The sequence below is a fragment of the Mauremys mutica genome, chromosome 10 (genome assembly GCF_020497125.1).
Source record: "Mauremys mutica isolate MM-2020 ecotype Southern chromosome 10, ASM2049712v1, whole genome shotgun sequence".
In the NCBI taxonomy this organism is placed as follows: Eukaryota; Metazoa; Chordata; order Testudines; family Geoemydidae; genus Mauremys; species Mauremys mutica.
In genome coordinates, this window is record NC_059081.1 from 44,298,028 (window position 1) to 44,318,294 (window position 20,267).

At 39.3% G+C, this 20,267-nt stretch overlaps 1 protein-coding gene across 4 annotated transcripts in view; it reads right to left on the bottom strand.

Annotated features, from left to right (window-relative positions):
• Nucleotides 1-20,267, bottom strand: part of ZNF385B (zinc finger protein 385B) — a 242,038-nt gene that overhangs the window by 135,574 nt on the left and 86,197 nt on the right. The window contains exon 1 of one of the 4 annotated variants that reach the window (XM_045032912.1): nucleotides 18,103-18,285. The exons of the other annotated variants lie outside the window; for them this stretch is intronic. Within the exon in view, the coding sequence (XP_044888847.1) occupies nucleotides 18,103-18,112 (10 nt within the window). The 5' untranslated portion in view covers nucleotides 18,113-18,285. Of the gene's footprint in view, nucleotides 1-18,102; nucleotides 18,286-20,267 lie in introns of those variants that run through there. 4 annotated transcript variants of the gene reach the window in all.

Below are 20,267 nucleotides of genomic sequence, written 5' to 3' on the forward strand. Positions count from 1 at the left end.
GCTTCACTTAGTTCATGGTTTTTAACTGAATAATGTGAAGTGTTTGAACTGATGATACCATACACATGCAGAAGTTAAATATTATGAACAGAAGCCTCAGAATATTAACAGAAGAAGTCTGTCTGGTTCAGAGCTTTTCATAGTCTGCTTCTCATGTTTGAAGTCTTCTGTCGCCTTAGCTGGAGATCATTATATACCTATATTTTATTTTAAAAACACACAATGCCTATGGTTTCATACATTTGCTGTTCCATGCAGAGGTATTTCTGTGTAGAAATAACTTTTTAAAAGAACGTCTTTTTGTTATTATGAACAAGTCCTTTCCCATTTTTTTCTTTACCCATTTTCTTTATTTCTTCGAGTAGGTGGGAGTGGGAGGGGAAGAAGGTGACTTCCTGAAGAGGCAGTGGAGAATTGCATCTTATCTTGAATTGTGCTACCAAAATATTTTAATTACAGCATTTCGGAAACATACACCTATAGTTCTGCTGCTGAGGCATGAGGTACAGGATGCAGAGGACAGAAACAACAGCAAAATCAAGATAGGGAAGATAAAAAAAGAGTAACTTGATCAAAAGAACAAAGATTCTATTCCAAATGAGCTCCCTAAGTACTTCTATTACTCCAATCACCATTCCTCTTAAGCAGGTCCTATTTTGGACCTATCCAACTAAAGAAAGCCTTTTTGGAGGTTCGCAGCCTATTCATTCTCCCCAGAAGATAATCAGCAGAAGAGAAAGCCAACTCTGTAAAGAGACGGGGGGTGCTGCAGAGACTCAGTGCATCTTCCACATCATCGCTTAGGTCTATATGAAGCAAATTTATGGATTAGCCCTCAAGGTACTTTTTCCCATTCTCAAAACAAAGATGTAGTTTCTTATCTTCTATCTCCCCACTATCCAGCCTGAAGAAATACAAAGGGGACAGGAGGCAGGACAGCCCAAAGGAATGAGTTCATCTAGCTCAAGGCTTCAGCTGAATTCTGCTCAGTTCCTTGGCCAGCTGGGTTTGGAATGCCTCCTATCCCAGCAGAGAAGAATCACTTTCTAACCACATTTTGTGAAAGTAAGCACAGGTTGGGAGGAAGTAAAATGGTCCAGCACTGAGGGAGGGTTGAGATTAAATTAATATCCACAAAGGGAGTACTGGACCAACAAGGAGGTGGGGTTATTTCACAAAGGAATGACAGAGGAGAAGCAGTTGACACTAAAAAATCCAGATGGTAACAAAAATAAAATAGCCAACGTTTTAATTTTAGGTTGGAGATTATAATTGAAGGTCTTTCAACTGTCAGTCTAAGTGACTACCACTCTTAGTGAGACTTAGAGCTGAAAGGAATTCAAATAAAACAGGCCCAAATAAAAAAGATGAGTATATAAGGTATAGTGCAAATAAAGAACAAACATATAATTTGTTAGAATGGTCCAGATCAGGTTACAGAGGTGAAAACCATGCACAGAGAGAGAATCTAGCAATTCACAGCAACATGCAGGCACAAGTAGACTTCCTTATTATCTTGGCTACACTAGCTTAGCCAGTTGCACCTTAGTGAGTTACAGAGTACTGGAAGCGTTTCCCTTTAGAGATCTGTTAGCAAGCAGCTAGTCTGCAGTTCAGGGCAAAGGCTGTGTGTAGAGTATGGCAGAGCTGAGAACAGCTCTAACTATATGCTGTAGCAGCAACAGCTCTAACTCCACAACTCTGACTCTTCCTTGAATGGTTCCCACCATTCCTCACAGGTTTGTTGTCTGTTTGAATAATCACTTCAAGTGTTAGGTAACAAGAACTCATCTATTTCCCCAGTAATCAATGTTAGGTCCTTTATATATTTTCTTTCTTTTCTTGGTGAGCTAATTTGATCAAAAGGTTCCAGTTCTGTCTGATTTGTCTTTGTATTATGCAATATTTACAAGATATTATATGTCAGAGGCCTCAGATTCAGCTGTTAAACACTGAACAAAGGTTCTGTTGTAAACTCTACCCTTTCTTTGCTCTAAATTGCTAGATTTCATCACTACCATTTGGACTTCCAGCAAAACCTAAAGGATTTTCTCCTAGAAAGTTCTTTGGTTTTGTTTTATTTTTAAAAGCAAAGACAGTGGCCCAGATCTTAGTTTTAGTCAGACTGTATGCATTGCTGCAGCTCTTTAAGTATCCACTACAAATACATAATATGATTTCTGATTCTTATAACTGCTCCTCCAACTAAGGAAAATAGATCCCTAAGTTTGTTGACACAGCCGGGAACACATGCTTACTTGAATCCTAGCTATGTAAATCAAATATTAGAAGTCTCTAATATTTGTATTTTGTCTATTCTTCTAGCAGCCCAGTCTTTCCTCACCTCTTCTCCAAAAGCTGCTCATTTACTTTTAAGTCAAAGGGCTATTTAAACTCTGTAATGTAACTAAATTTTTTAAGTCTATTGTCAGCTCTATAAATCTAGAGTGAAACTGAGTCACTAGCATGGAATTTAACTAGTGGTTAGTTGGAATTTAACCAGATTCCTGGCTAGGAAACAACCCTACTACTAAGAAATAAAAAGATCACATCTTTCACTAACTGATACCACTATTAATGACTGTATTTAAATGAGGACTCAAAAAGTAAAATGATACTGTTATTAATGACCCCGCTGGAGCAGTCAGCTAAAACAGTAAACAGACACCCTTCTCAGATACTAAAAATAACCTTTCTGCTTCAAGAAAAGCTTTATCATCATATAAAAGGTATTCTAAATCACCACATCTATTTACAAAGAAAAGCAAATCACTAAAAATAAATCTAAGCTTATTAAACATAAAAGAACAACAACCAAATGGCAAAATGCCATCTGCACAACCTAGTAATACAGAATAGGATTCAGGGAGTATAGCTCAACTGTAGAGGGAAGCAGGGACTCAAAAGTTGTTATAAGGTAAGTTCTAGTGTTTTTTTTTTAAATGTTTTATTTCAGTGTTGTCTTAGTATTTGGTTAAACTCTTAAACCCAATACTAAAAACATTGACACAGTGCATACTACTGTGAGCAGTGCTAAGATACTCTTTGCTATACCCAGTGTAAAGGGATGAAACAAAGAAAAGGATAAATTAGGATGAATATTCGGAAAAATATCCCAACAATAAGGGCTTATAGGCAATAGGATAGTCTCCCTAGTAAAGCCCCATGCCTTGGGACTTTTAAAACAATATTGGCTAAAACACTTGATAGTTGCCCACAGTACATTTTCCTGTATTTTGCAAGTGGATGGCCCAGATGACAGAGGTAGAAAAAGACCTTTAACCTCTATGATTGTGATATAGCTTATATTTTCCAAGAACTTCAAAAACATTTATAGAAATATCCATTATTGTTTCATTTTCTCCATAATTATAAAGAATGTGAATGGATACTTCTCAGCAGTCCCATTGTGCAATGCAGGACTCAAGATGAAACTCCCATTTAAATGTATGGGAAAATAGGGATGTGCAAAGTTATTGTGTATTTTTAAATGGTCTTAATTTAAAGCTGGTAAATGAACCAACTGTATTTCTCAGAGGTGTATTAAACAGAAGGCTATATACAGTACTACCTTTGCTCAACACACAACTTCTACAGACATCCATTTCACTTCCATGGTGGATCAGACACTATAAATATTAATTATGATTCCATGCATTAATATTACAGTGATTGGCATATTATAAAAGAACTCTAAATGTTTATCTCTAGGTGTTTAAGGAGTTCAGAGCCACCTTGAACAGTAATCTCTCATCCTCTAAGAGTGCTCATCTTGGAGGTTTATATACCCTCCACTTTTGTGTGGGTGGCCCTGAAAAGCTGAATTATTGTTGCACAATAGGAGTTCTTAATAAAAGTTTTGTATTAACTATATGCTACTGTCTGAAACAGATAGCTCTTGAAACAGTTTACTGAGCACAAATTGCAAATGACCCTGGAAGAATTAATGTATGCTCTTGAATCTCTTCACATGTAGAATCATGAGATTTTAAATATCTTTCAGGTAAATCAGAGATCTAAATCCTAAAACCAGTCCTCCAAGATCTCATATGGATTTCTGAAACATTCTGGAGACGGGTAACACTGTTGGTAAGTTTCCTCATGTTATTGTTTGAAAACACCATGAGCCTAATTCTCTTCTCACATTCATTAGTGTAAATCAGGATTAACTCTACTAACCTCAGCAGTGAGAGAAGAGAACAGAGCAAGTGACCAAGCTAGTCACATAACACTTTTCCAGCTGAGATACACTCTCACAGGTCTAACTGATTCCTTGCACAGCAGTGCATTAGGCTACTGATACAGAAGTACTGATTTATAGTGGGAATGCTAACTGGCCCTTAACTGGAGCGTCAGCAGTTACTGTACTCCTGCTGAAATACATTTAAGCTAGCTTCTTTTCTCATGGAAATCAATATAAAAATTTTAAGTGGACTTGGTCCTAATAATTTAGAGTTAATGAAAATATTTAAATATTAAAGGAAATTAAATGTTCAGTATAAAGTATTGCAAATGACTCTCTTAAAAGTGTTTTAATATATCATCTTGCATAAATTATAGTAATACTAGTAAAAAGTTGTTGGCTAGGCTACCTTTCCTCTAACTCCTTGGTCCCCCACCAAGCTGATGTCTACCCTGTCTACTCCATGAAAACCACCCTAACCCAGGATACAAAGGCTCATTTCCTAGCTCAATCAAAGGAGTAATTTTCTCTTCTTGCCCCTTGTGATCTCTCTAATGTCTTAAAACACTGGTGATCATTCTCCTGTCTTTCACTTGCTCAGTACTTATAGCTTTCATGGTTTTATGGTTTCATGACCAGGTTCTCCTCCTATCTTTACTGGCTTCTCATTCTCTTTTCTCCCATTATTTGTTGGCATGGGGAATCTATGTACAGCTTATGAATTCTGTTGGATACTGGGGACTCTCCATGTGTATCACTGTCAGACTGCAAACTTCATTTTGAATGAGGGTCTGGCTTGCCTTTTCTGCTATCTTTTGCCACCATATTGAGCTACAACCCACAACATGGTAGCAGGAGAAATTCCTTGCATGTCTAACAAGGGTAGGTTGTTAAAGTTTAATGATCATCCATTCAAATGGAAGCCCCCTTGGACAAAGAGTTGGTTGTCACCTAGAGGAAACCACTTTTTCCAGTTTGAACTCAAGGGAGGTGGTAACTAAGTAAAGGATCACGTGGTGTGGGAACTGGATCACTTGATGAAGCTGATCCCCTTTGTCATCTGCCAAAGGAGCCTGGATGTTATGAGAGAAAGGGGCTCTCACAGGACACTTTTAAAAGGACTCTCAGCTCCATGCAGCTCCCCACCAGGAGCCCAGTTGCTCCTCCCCCATGGCTCCTTCAGCTTCCTGCTCCTAGCTGGGAGTGACGGGGAAGCCAGCTGGGGCTTCTCTCATCCAGTGGTGAGATCTGCGCCCGGACTCCGGTCAGCTGCCATGCTCTTAGTGGGCCACTCCAGGGAGCCAGCACAGGTGGTAGCCCGGCTTAGAATGGAAACTGGGCAGAAGCCCCGGTGTGGGATCCAGCGGAGCGATGAAATTGACAAGAATGGCAGTCAAAAGCCAATGTACGGAATGCAGTGTCTATACTGACGCTGTGTCACCCTAACTACACCAACATAAGTCCTACGCCTCTTGTTGAGGTAGTATTATTATGTCAGCATAGCAGGGGAGTCACATCAGCAGGAGGAGCAATTTTATGTACACTTCCACCATTTTGTCAACAAAAGCTGACTTTTTTTCAACACACAAAACTGTGTAATGTAGACAAGGACTTAGTTATGGACATTAGTCCAAACAAAAAAATTATAGATCTTTTTAGATTTTGTACATCTACCCAGAACTGTCTGGTTAGATTTTAAATAAATACATACATGGAGATAGAGTTTAATTTTTTTATTATTATTATTAGACATTCTGTTGAGGCTTTCCTCCTTATATACTTTAAAAAAACCAAAAACCCCTAACAGACAGCCTCCAAAAAGAAAAAATAAGTTTCTTTTCCATTAGCTACCAATTTGTGAGAAATTTTGCTATGAGCATGACACTGTAATAAGAAGCTTATTAAGAGATCATAACTTTTGCCCATCAAACCAAGTTTGGGACATTTCTTATTTCTTCCATTATGTGGCCACCTGTCTAGTTTGGGAGTTGGTGGTGGACTTTTTCAGGAAATAGGACAACTATTTTTAGAAACAATATAGATATTTCTATCTACTTTTCAACTAAGACATGACTACATTTAGGCAGGAGTCTTACTCTGTGGTATCTGAAGCCACAATAGGGCTGCTAATGGTAGCAGCAGCAAGCTGACTGGGTTTTCTCCCATTTAAAATAAAATCAGAAAACAAAAAGCTATCCATTGTAAAGTCATTCCCAAATCCATGGCATCTGATTAAATCTCTAGCCCCGGCAAACCATGTGAACATAAAAAAATGTACTGTTAAGTAATGCTGGATTTTCAAGCTGCTTTCAAATGTTTGCTTGTTAAGGCCAATATAGAAGAAAATCTAGGTTGAATGACGTTTTGAATAAAGTGTAAAACTATCTAAATGTCCTGGCTGAGTTGTGAAGTAAAGAAGGAAGCTGAGCTTTGCATTCAAATTTGGCAGGCATTTACACATATGGTACAGTACCATGAATTACAACGTAATGTTTGGTTTTTCTGCCTTACAACAAAACAATACCATTAAAATACTTTTTAAAATTTTAATACAGTTTTCACAAGAAATTTAAAGTCTTATGGATGACTCTTTAGCCTATTGCTATGCAGGTGTTCCTGTGCTAACTTTTGAGTGTGGTCTCTTCCACCTGTGTAGTTCAATGGGAAGTCTTCTGGTTGATAAACGAGCAGTGTTAGATTGAAAAGTGGTCCCCTACGTAGTCCACAGCCAAACGAGTAGTAGGTACAGGATAGAACCTTGAAATCTGGAAGCGTATGCCACATCGGCATTGGTGGTCCCTAGTGTTCCATTACAGCTACAGTATATCCCCTCCCATGCCCAAAAGTAAATACGTGTATACTAAATAAGTGCTACACTACATTCTTTATGCTCAAAATATGACTCATTGGTTCATCACCCTTACTACTAGCACAGTTAAGGTATTAAACCATTAACATTGGCCCAATTTTCACCCCAAAGGAATGTAGCTGCAGATTCAGTTGGTATTTTAAATTCCTGCTGAAGAGTAAGTATATAACTTGCCTTTTAGCTTCTTGTTGACTTTGTTAAAGAAACATACAAATGGCAATACATAAATCAATACAAAATTCCTAACCATGGTATAACACTTCAGGTAAGGTTTTAAAGAAGTTGAGGGAATTAAGCACCCAAATTCCATTGATTTTTCAGTGCAATCCAGATGCCTAACTCCTTTAGGACCTTCTGCAAATCCCATCCTTTATGTTTCCAGTTTCCTTTTTAAAACTACAGTTAATATTCCCTTTCATAACTTCTTCCATTCTGACATCTGTTCATAATGATTACTTTGCAAGGGCACTTCACTGATATAAAGGCAGCCACACATCTTATGAAAAACTCATTGACATCATCAATGGATAATTAGTATTTTTCCAACAACATTCTCCTTTGAAAATGTTTTTCACACACACACACAAACATCTGAGGAGAACCACGAGATTTCTTTTAAAAGAGCTGTAACAAGAATGGATCATACTTTACCATATCCTATTCATTACAGTTATTGTCATAAAAAGGGATTCATGTTGTGCTAGTTTCTTTTCTCATTATAATCCTTGTCAAAAGACTGAGGCATCAGAATTTTAATGTGCAGTCTATGATGCTAAATCCTCCCAATACTGACTCTTGCAGAAAGAGGCAGCTTGCAAGGGACCACTGAACATGGAAGTCCAGTCTACATATCAGTACAACTATATCTTAGCCACAGGACTCCGCTGCTGCATGAAAGACATTAGCATGCTATAGCCTCAGCCTGAAAAGTCTGCCATGTTATTTGACTATCAAAGGGTCTAATAGCTAGTGTGGCAGACTTCCTTCAGACTTGCAATGGTGTCCCATCATGGCAGCTGGAATAACTTCAGGCACTGGCTGTGAGATTGTTTCCTCACACACCAGCTGGTAAACGATTGGAGTCTACCTTCCAGAGGGACAATCAAGAACAGTTCCACCCCTGGGCAAGTTTCATTACCTACGTACATATCAGGAATCTTTCTAATCTTTTCAGAAACCAAAATATGGGTTGGATCTACATGAGGACAAAAAATTATGGAGGTAAGCAATCTGAAACCTTCAGATCAGTGAGGCAATGAGGAATGGTGTGTGTAGTGAAATGTTCAGATACCATCTGTCAAAGTAATCATTTCTCTGATTCTTTGTCTACTTTCTGCCAGTGTTCTACTGAAGTCACATATCCAAGAGTAAGCTGCTGACAACAGATGACAGATTATTTTGAAAAAAAAATCTATTTGATCCAAATCTTTTACATGAAAGAAAAGTCAACTTAGAATGAGAATAATTCAGCCATGTAGAGATGTGGTACCTATACAAGCAGCTGTATTAGAAAAGGGTTAAATAATAGAGGCTTTCCCATTTTGAGGTCCCACATACAGCAACTCCAAATTGGGAAATGTTGACAAAATAAGACCCACCTTTGTCTTATTTATATTGTTTGTACATCAGACCTTTTTCAGTCATGGCTGCTTTTAATTAATAAACTGGTTCTAATAGACTGAGTAGTATAGAGCATAAGTCAGGAGAGGGGCTGCAAATGGGGGCTTAAACCACTTTGTTCCTATGCTGGCTGTGCACTGGGCCTGACTGCTGGCATACGTTAAAGTAGCCTAAAGGTTGCTCTAAATTACAATACCACTCATGGCAGCAGGGAATGCCAGTATACAAGAAAGTCTGAGCCACAACCCCTACTTGTCACAGGAACAATGGTGAAGGAGCCAAAATGCTGACTTTGTGTCACCAGAGAATTATTCTACAAGGGGGGTCCTTCCATGGTTAGCTACACCAGCTTTAGAACCACTTTGCACCAGTGATATAGCATAAAGCAGCTACAGGAGAATCAAAGACTAAAATCCCTATCTTTAGAAGGCTGAACTGGTTTCTTTAACTTCTCTATTTTATGTGCAGAATGATGGACATGGTGGTGTTGGGGGCTTTAGAAAGGTACCAAGAAAGAAGCTAGAGTTTAAGCAAGATAAATTATGTAGAAATAAATTTTACTGAACAATTTTATCAGGGTGTGAATTCTATTTGTCTGAAATATGAAGCAGTGACTGTATTTACTAAGTGACAAAATTGTTTAAATGTACACAAGAAATTAAAAGGAATTTTTAGCCACCATAGGACTTCCATATTTTTCTATTAAAATGCAATAGAAACATTTTCAGAATGACCAAAAAAATTGTTTTATATTCAAAGTATAGATCCTACTTTCCTCTAACTTGTTATACATGCCTGTAAAATTTCATGAAAAAAATCAGAATGCATTTACTGTTATTTGAATCAACAGAAATATGAGCTGCAAAAAAGTTGATTTTCTCTATACAACTTTTCCTAGGAAACTTATTAAAATGTTAATGTGAACTCAGAGTGAGTAATCTACAGACAATGACATCTGTTTTAGTATTAGGACAACTCTATAAAGTTGAGTAAGATACATGGCTCAAGCCTGCAAAATATTACTAGGCACACTGTAGTGCTTGTTACCACAAGCAGTCTAATTAGAAGCTGGTCAATGAATAGCCTTCTTCCAGGAGCCCCCTTGCGGCCTCAGGGCAGGGGTCCCAACGATCCCTCACCTCAGTTTCCACTCTGTTACTCAAACTCCAAAAGAGACTTTTACAAGTCCAATAACTTCAGCTCTCCTTAGGGTCTAGTTTATTAGTAAAGTTGAAAAATAAACAAAATTCTTCCCTTTAGCCTTAATCTGGCCAGAGCCCCAAACTCCCCTGGTGTCTCAGGGTCTTACCTGCCTTCCTAGCTGAGGCAAATCCTCTGGTCTGAGGATCTTCCCTGCTTGGGCTTTTCACTCTCTAAAGTTTCCTAAATCTCTCCTCACCTCTCTGCAGCTTCCTGCTGTTCTTATAGGGGAATTAGCTCTTCCATACAAGTTGGTCCTCATTAAACTCATCCCAGGTGTGGCAGGCAGGCAGGACTAACTGTATGGGGCTGGTCAGCTACAGGCCTCCAGGCCTTAAAGGCTGTTACAGATATCCAGGACCATGACTAATTTATGGAAATAAGCACTATAAATAAATAACAGGTAGTTGAAACACTGGACTTCTCCCAGACATCAGTAATGACAATGCTATTTTTGAACGACTTCAAAACACTCCAAAGACAGCTCAGGCATAAAGAAAAATGCAAAAAATGAGGCTACAATATGGGTTTTACATAGTCAGCATTTTAAATTAGTGAATGGTACAATATCTTCCCAAAACAGAGGATCAAGTGGCTTGGTATATTATTCATAAAACAGAGCAAGGGTTGGACCAATATAAATCCAGTCCTTCAACCCTTACTGATGCATGTGAGTAAGGACTACTTACTTTGCAGCATCAGTCCCATTATTCATTTTTGGATAGCTCTCTGGGAATAATTTGATGGCCCAGAGCCTGGAATTGCTGTTGTAATTTTATTTGTTATGTCTCAGAAACAATCATTAAAACACAATTATATTAAATTAAAATACAGCCTGAGGTTTCTATTACATATTTGATGTATTCTAGCTTTTTCACAGTCCTGGAAGTTTCTGTGTAAAGGGGAGGGGAAGGAGAACAGCTGAACAATACATCAGTTTAATATAGATCAACATATAGTTACTTGCCTGCTGCAATGTTGCTACGAATATGAAGCTGTAGCAAACAGGGATGAAGCAATGCAGCTGTGGACTTTAGCACAAATATGTTGTTTTGAGTGCTTATCTATATATCTTGGCTTTTTATAATATGTATCAGTGTGGTTTCTACGCACCGAAGAGAATTACAAAATAGAAAAGTTCAGTGAAAAGCTCTGTCTCTCCAGTCTTACACATTTACATCCCTATTGAGCTAGAAAGAACAACATAACATGCCAGATTGATGAGTATTTAACAAAACATGTTTATCAAGGGTGATGGCTGAAATGTCTATTTGCTCAAAAAGAGAGCACGTTTTAATTACCATTTAAATACTTACAAGTCTATAAACAATCAAACACTTAAGATATTTAATTCACTTGCACAATAAAGCTTTGGAAGAACACTTTTTATTCCAAAACTCCACCCATATGACTTTACAAGAAGGATGTCAAGTGGAAACAATATAAAATAGAAGCACTGTAGCAGAAAAATCCGCACTGGTTGATTGTGCCTTGCCTTCAAGATCACCAGAGCATCTAGTAACTTCTGGTGAGATGCCGAATCATTTGTGGGTGTCACATAACCACATTTATCACTGGAATGCAGGACTCTATGTTTCTCAATCAGGGAAAGTCATGTTATATTAAAAAAAAGTATCTGGCGCAAGGTGGGTGTATGTTTGGGGCTGTGTTTATGGAGTGTGCTTGAAAGGTCTCGTAGTATCACCTTTGAAACAGGGTGTCAAAGACACACTTCTTATATGGTAATAACTGTAACCCTTCTGCCAGGCCGAAACAATAGCAGCAAGGGCCGGGTTCAATACATAGGGGTCCCTTCCCCACAACGTAATGCAAAACCAGCTCGAGCCCCCACCCAGTGACCTGGGAAAATCTTACACACACCCCTGGGTGCCTCGAGGAGGCAATACTTCCCCTCTCGCAAGCACAGAGTCTTGGTGTAGCAGAAAAGGTTTAATTACATGAGATAAACCACAAGCATTAAATTGGGAAAATAACTCAACTAGAGTTCATAGATCAAACCGTGAGCAAAGACCCACCCCAGGAAATTGGGCCGTGTCCTTCTCTCTGGTCTCTTGAGTCCAGCAACCCCTAAATCGCCCACAGTCCCAAAAGTCCCACAATCCAAAAGTCTCTGTCCCAGGTCAGTGCAGCCCCAGAGTTCGAGAGTCTACCTGCAGAGGTCCCCCTCCCCAGCCTGGGTAGAAAGGGGCACCTTACGTGGTTTGGGGCCAACTGCCCTGCCTCTTCGTGGGGTTCTGCTTCCACCAGCCGTCCCCGCAAACTGCTCCGCTCCGCTTGCTCCATGGGCCACTCCACCTGTCCCACAGCTGCTCCGCTCTGCCAGCTGCTCTGGTCCACCAGCTGTCCTGTGATCCGCTCCAGCCGTCCTCGGAAACTGCTCGGCTCCACTCTGCCCGTGGCTCCACAAACTGCTCCACTCCACTCTGCCAGCTGCTCTGTTCCACAGTATAGCTTCAGGCTCCCCCACTAGTTAGCACAGTACTCAGTGCTCTCAGCTCAGCAATTCCAGCTCTTTAGTGATTTCAGCTATTAGTGATTTCAACTCACAATAGGGGAGACCCAGTGCCAGTGCACCACTAGTCCAAAGTGAGTTCAGCTCAGTAACCTGTATCTAGATTCTTAAGGGAATCAAAAATTAACTCCGACATTCCACAGTGGAGAGAGGCATAGGTGGAACTGGTGCTTCTGGCTCACACAAGGAGCCTGCACCACCAAGTACAGATACCTGTCCCCAGCCTCTCTCAATTCACTGGGTTTTGGAACCCATGTCCCTTGTCTAGCAAGTGCTATTTAGTTGATAATGAAACCCTTTATCATAAGACAGTTTTGTAGTTCCTCATTTACTTAATCAGGGTGACAACATTTTATTTCTCCTGCCCCAACAACAAAGAAATTGGGGATCCCACAGCTGTGAAAATAACCATCCCAGGCTGCTGTGTTCTATGCTAAGTGGGGTGGGAGTGCCAATGCAAATACTTGAGATTCTTTCCACACTCCCCACAATTTACCATCAGATGTCAGGGTAGAGCTCATCCTGACTCTGCTTACATCACTATTGACAAACACCATGATACAGTTGAGATTTCAGTCACCAAAAAATAGGGAATTCAGTTAGGTTTCACACAATAATCTCAATTTTGCTCATTTGCTTGTATCTTTATTACAGGTGGTGTATGTAACAATGCCTATATGGTTAAGGTTGTGCAATACTTTCCACTAGAAGATCTGGTTTTCAGTTGCTTATAACTTTGCAAAACAAAATTTGGGCTGAAACTTTCCATGTCTAATCCTAAAGCTGAATTTTATTTTATTTATTGAAGTTTTCAGTTTAAATGGTTTAGGACATTTCTGAGAATGAGGTTTGACAAAAACGAGTTTTGTCCGTATTCAAAAAATTCTTAGTCATTTAACTGAGCAGCACTAGTGCCTCCATTTACACACACACACACACACACACACACACACACACAGAGAGAGAGAGAGAGAGAGAAATAGTTACAGAATTAATTTAAGAGAATATGCGGTACAATGAAGAGAAAATTATGGTAGCAACTCCATATTTAGGTTGCCTAACACTTTCCATTAGAAAAGATTCTGGTCACTTTTTCCTTGGGAAGCTCTCAAACCTCCATTGTTCACATCAGGCCATTGATATTTGGCAGGGGAAAATCTGTTCAGGCTACAAGAGTGCTTTTACTTTGATTCATGAAATTGTATACAGCTAAAGTTGGAGAAGTTGTAAAAAGTGTTAAAAAACTGCCATTTCCCTTCTCTTGTTTTCTTTGGGAAAACGTTATGCCAAAATCACTGAACATTCCCTAGGTCAGGCTCATGCCACAGCCACCACACATGCTAACCCAACGAGCTGCCAGAGCAGCTGTAGTGAAGAGAGGCAGGCTGAACTGGACCAGGCCAGATTGGGCCCTCCACACCTCTCCATGTAAACTCCTGGTAACAGCACTTGGTCCTTTCTAGTAGGGGCACCAAAGGGGCAGGAACTCTCCCAAATCCTGGGAAAAAAAGAGAGAGAGACAGACAGACCTTGGCTCCCCACAACTACCCATTGGACTCACCACATTGCATCAGTTCCCTTCCCCCCCGCGCCCCCCCCCAGGAGGGACACCATATAGTACAGGAGGCCCCAACTTGGGGAGGGGGGAACCAGGCCACAATGAACTTCCCTATCCAACCACTTATTGGATCTAATATCCCATTTCCTCCCCCTAAGAAAACAGCTTTCTCCAGCTATCAGCTAAAGTTGTTAGGCTTGGTCTACACTATCAACTTACATCAGTATAACTGCGTAACTCAGGGGTGTGGAAAAGGAGGGCTTCTCCCATTGACACAGCTACCACCTCTTGGGGAAGTGGAGTATCTACGCCGACAGGAGAAGCACAACGTAGGTAGTGTCTTCACTAAGCGCTACAGCAGCGCTGCATAAGTGGAGCTGCACTGCTGCAGTACGGTAAGGGTAGACAAGCTTTCTGTCTTTAGTAACAGTATGTTTTGCAAATGCTAAACACTCAAGGTTCAAACTCGGATGGTGATGCAGGATGGGGGAGGAGGGTGTTGTTACAATTGCACATAAGATTTTTTTTTCCTTTTAAAAATACATATAGCCCAATACTGAATGGTGCTGAGCATCTACAACTCTTCACAACTTCCATGGTAGTTGCAAAGTTAGTCTTAGGATCAGGCCTGTAGAGTCTTTTCCATGACAGAGACTGTACAAGCTCAGGGTTCAACTGTGCTCTATAGATACTGGCCTGTGCTGGAAATCATGTGCAGCCTTACTGGACTGGGAGAGCACTGTGAGGAGGACTCTCCCAGTTATAACTATTCAGCAGTGGTCAGTACCACAGCCTAGCATTTTTCCTGCCCCTCATCATCACTTTTAGGCATCTTGAACCCCGGGGAATGCTAGAAGGGAGAGCATCAGCCCCTGCATTCAGATGAACAAAGGGACTGCAATTGTACATGGACACTGTTGCATCCTCCCTTCCACGTTCCTCAACAACTGAGCAGAATTTGGCCTTAAAGATAGAAGCCACAAACAAGCCAGATCAGGTAAAGGTAAATCATTGGTGAGAAGCAGAAGAGTTAAGATGTAGAAACAAACTTCCAATTCTATGTTACCCAAAAGAAGGCAAGCTGTCGGTATAGACTCGGGTCTGTTATAATCTTTAAATGTTTATGATCATGTTAATGAGAGCACTGATCAAAAACCAGAACCTCGCCATCCCACAAGCTTTACGAGTCCACACAGAACATAACATACTTATGAACAACACCTGGTTTTGATTCCGCAACTCAAAATCTCAGCCAACAAAGTTTGCAGAAACCATCCCCTGGTTTTACCCATCTCTAGCTAATATAAGAAAGTTGTTGTTTAAAAGAGATCCTACCTTCTTTTACCAGTTAAACCAAGTTTTCTAGAAGAGGTTACTACTTGTCTGTGTCCCCGGCCTTATTGATTATTGTGTAAATATTAGGCTTCCTGCTTGTGGAGAAGTTGCTGCAAGGTTCCATTCAGTTCTGTTTGCATATTTCAAGCTACTGCATGATTTAGAACAAGGGCGTTTATGTAATGTTCCAGAGAAACTGCAGTACATCATGTCTCATTTTAAACCAGGTATGAATACAAGACTCAGATGAACTTACAAACACTCCGTTCATCTGAAATTTAAGTAGTAACCTTTTTCCCCTCCAGAAGATTTAAGCCATTTTAACTTCCAAAATGATTACTTTTTGTTGTTTCTTCATTATAGCATTGGATAGAAAGAGCTCAAGATGAATCTTTCCTGAATTTATTCAGAAGAGATTAAAATACCTTAATATTTCAAAGTGTAATGTCATTTTCCAAATGTTTTGACTTTCACTAAAACTACAGCATCTGATGACCTTAAACTTTACTTGGAGAGTTTTAGTATTACAACAAATAAAAGTGAAACAACATTTTTTGCCACCTAAGGTCAAATTTGCAGATGCTCATACAAACGTGAACACCTGTCACCAAAGGGACAGGAAATTTGTGCATGCGTAACACAGACAGAACCTGTTCATCAGGCGGGCAGGATTGAACCTGGGACCTCTAGAGCTAAATGCATGCCATTAGAGAGGACAGATCATCACACCCAGGTGGTGTGTGGATTACACATGCAGTTGGGTAACTGCCTATTTACCAACATATTTATGAGTACAATTACCCAGTTTGCATAATGGGTGCATATATGAGTCTTTTAAAATCTGGCCCTGAAAATCTTGATTATCTAGGAAAATAACTAAGTAATTTGTTTCAGTAATTTTCTTGTACTATATATACACTGAGAAATCTTATGATCCTGAAGATATGAAATGCTATGATCTTTAGTGTATGTTAGGTGTCCATGCTTTGTTGACTTCCTCATATGATAGCATAATTGAAACTATAACAGATGACAAGGGTGAAACTCCTTAAATTCCTTAAACTACTTATCACTTGAATCAAGCTCAGTAATTTTCAACATGCATGTATACACATACATGCATATTGTTTACTGTTACTACAACTGCAGTGCAAGAGAATTATGACCAGTGATATTGAACTGAACATCCTGAAGGTGGCATCCACACTAAAGGATGGCATATTTTAAATTCTGAAAGAGTCTAATGCATTTCTGTTAAACCTATCTAGAAATGAAAAAACTGACAAGATAGAAGCAGACTTTCCAGTGCTCCCTCTGTTCTCTCAGAATTTTGACAACTGTATTAAAATTTCCATAAAATATATTTCCTTTCAATAATGTAAATATTGTGATGGAAGTGTTTGAATACACAGTAACACAGAAGCAAAGATCTGAAATGATCATTCAGTCACTGTACACAATCTTGGACAGTTTAGCGCAGAAGTCTGAGCATTATGAATGTCAAGGAAAACATAAGCACTGTTAAAGACAAACTGCAGTGATAAAAAGATGGGCACAAATGATTTTGAAATGGCAAGTGCTTTTAGTATGGTAGCACATAGACACAAAGATCAAACCTATTTTGTTAAAATCTAAACAATTTAGCTACCCTGTCAGCAAAAAAAACCCAAACATCACCCAGACACAATTTTCTGCCTTTAAAAAGTTAAAACATGTTAATGTAAACCAAAAATGATGCAATAAATGATCTACAAATAGTTTTTAGTAAAAGAACAGATCTGAAAGAAAGAACAGTTTAAGACAGGAAATCTTGTGGGGTATTTTAAACAAATTAAATCATGAGAATCTAAATTTGCCACAAACACATATGAGAAAATGCTTCTGGAGACCAGAGGCTGTTTTATAACATTCCCAATGAATGAAACATTTTATCAACATTTATTTAGATGTCTGGAAAAACTGCCAATAACATTCCTGCAGACAAGGTTGTCTTGTATGAAGTAAATCTGTCTCCTACAAATTAATCCTCCTAACTGTAAAACAAACAAAGATTTACAGGTTGGAAGGAAAGCATTCATCTGTTTTCTACTCAGTAAGACATCCCACAGAAATTTCTGAAAGGCATCCTGCACATTTTTTTTAACATTGTTGCCAAGCAGAACAGTGAAAACTGCAACACACTAACATTTCACTAGCTAAACTTAAAAATGTTTCCTAAAATACAGAGTGTAGACATTATTTATTTTAAATGCTCTTACCATTAATAGAATTATGTACCATACTATCATCATTCAATATGATTTTGCAGCAGAATTCTAAAGAGTTATTAGTGATGTTCATTATTAAACAATCAAGTAATAGGGTTTTTTTTAATTACCCATTAGCACACTTTACATACAGAAACACACATGTGTTAATATCTGAGATATAAAATACTTACAGCTGGCTCACTAACAAGAACTTTTACTTATAGCATCCTTCAGAAAATGTCATAATTACTATCTAAACAAGAGTAAAGTTCAAATTCTGATTCTGGCATTTTTATCTCTCTATGGCATACATTAGCCAAAGATAAAAAGCATCCGAAAGAAATACACCACAGACAACTAAATAATCAGAGACTAAAATTTCCTAAACTGATACTTCAGTACCTGAACCACAGCAAATGAGTACAATTTATGTTAATGGACTGCTCTTCAAAATAAATTAGCAAACTATAGCATACATTTCTCTTCCTATAGAGCTGGAAAAAGCATAGTTAGTTGAAACAGAGAAGTAACAACTTCCCACATGGCTTTACTTACCCAGAAGCATGTTTCTCGTCTACAGTTAGTTCAGCAGAATGGCAAATTCTACACAGCAGATTTAGCAAAGGGAACGTTCCTTAAAAACTCCTTTTTTTGACTTGACTAAAGATTTGAGCAAGATTTGAGCATGGGCTGTTGAGAAACATGCCTTGTACTCTAGGGCAGCTGAGGTATGATACTTCACTCCCATTGGTGAACAGTACTTCTCAAACAATAGAGAGACTGTCAGTAGCTGTTGCCACCTCAGACTGTGAAGCAACGAAATCATGAAAAACTAGGTCACTTCTCTGAAGCTTTTTAAGTGGTATATATTAAATGTGTCTGTCCAGAACTTGGTTTGAAAATAATAATCTCTCTCATATTAAGGAATAAAACTCCCCCACCCTCCACCCCACATACCTACATATGCACAAAGCCCAGAATATTTTGCTACACAGATATTTAAAGCAAAAATATTAAGAAAAAGATCAGTGATGAGCCAAAATCAGCCCTTGTGTAAGTGGGTTCAACTTCACCGATTTCAGTGAAATCGTGACTGCTTACATGAGTACTGTATTGGTTTCATTATATGTAACATACTTCCTTTCAAGTAATATAAGTGAGGAGATTTTATATATTTTTTTAACCTGCGGTTAAAATGTTTGCTTATTTTTGAATGTTTGGCAACTTCTGCAAAGGAATAAGATTAGCTCAAACATACATGCAATAAAAAAATATTGACTGTTTTCTGCTGGCATCCTTATTGAATATTGAAATCCATGACGGACTATTTGTGCATAGACTGTACAATAATAATTAGCTCTAATTACCACACTACAAGAAGGATGTGGAAAAATTGGAAATAGTCCAGCGTAGGGCAACAAAAATGATTAAGGGGCTGGAGCACATGACTTATGAGGCGATGCTGACGGAACTGGGATTGTTTAGTCTGCAGAAGAGAAGAATATGGGGGGATTCGATAGCTGCTTTCAACTACCTGAAAGGGGGTTCCAAAGAGGATGGATCTAGACTGTTCTCAGTGGTACCCGATGACAGAACAAGGAGTAATGGTGTCAAGTTGCAGTGGGGGAGGCTTAGGTTGGATATTAGGAAAAGCTTTTTCACTAGGAGGGTGGTGAAGCACTGGAATGGGTTACCTAGGGAGGTAGTGGAATCTCCTTCCTTAGGAGTTTTTAAGGTCGGGCTTGACAAAGCCCTGGCTGGAATGATTTAGTTGGGAATTGGTCCTGCTTTGAGCGGGGGATTGGACTAGATGACCTCCTGAGGTCCCTTCCAACCCTGATATTCTATGATGGAGAGAAAGATCTTAGAGAAATAGAAAGCCAAAAATCTGTATAGAAAGTATAGATTATATAAAGAAAAGACTTAAGGCTCCCAATCCCTTCCTCTCCCTGTGCTCCATTGCACCAGTATAAATTCAGAGTAGTCCACTGAAGCCAAGTGAGGTCAATCCAAGGGTGACAATTTGGAGAGCCTATGTACAGGTTATGAATTCTGGTTGTTTGTATGAAACTGATATATAATTGAAAGCTTATGTGCCTGTGGAATTGGCCATTGGCTGTCAGGGCTGGTGTCACATCTCTCCCAGACCAGGGACAGGGGAGTCATTAACCTGAATACCCTCCATTCACATGGAAGCATCTTAGAAAAATGCAACAGCTGAAGGTTAGGAGAACCAATTCCACCCCACTTGCAACAGATAGGGGGCAAAAGGAGCAGTGAAATCTCCCCAAAAGGGCAACAAAGAGTGAGGTGTTGAGACAACCCTTTAAAAAACACAGAAGGAATCAGAGGAACAAAGGGACAGGATTTTGGAGGGAACAGGGACCTTTTTGACTGCCAGATGAGCCAGAATTGGAGAACAATGACAGCTTGGGTCACAGAATGAGACTCCAGGCTTCAAAAGCGAAGCCTGACCTGGGAGAATGAAGTCCAGGAGAGGGGATCTACAACTCTCAAAGGACACAGACTCAAATCCCAAAGACTACCAAGAGTGGTGGGGAAACAGACAGGGATTCACATACAGGTGTTCCTTAATTTGCCTAGATCTGCATATCTTCTGTGCTGTCTAAAATAAAAAGCAATTGTTTCAGAAATCCTTTTGCAAAGTCTGTGTTTATTTGGGTCAGCTATTCCATGTCCCCTGAAAAGTCAAGCTGTAG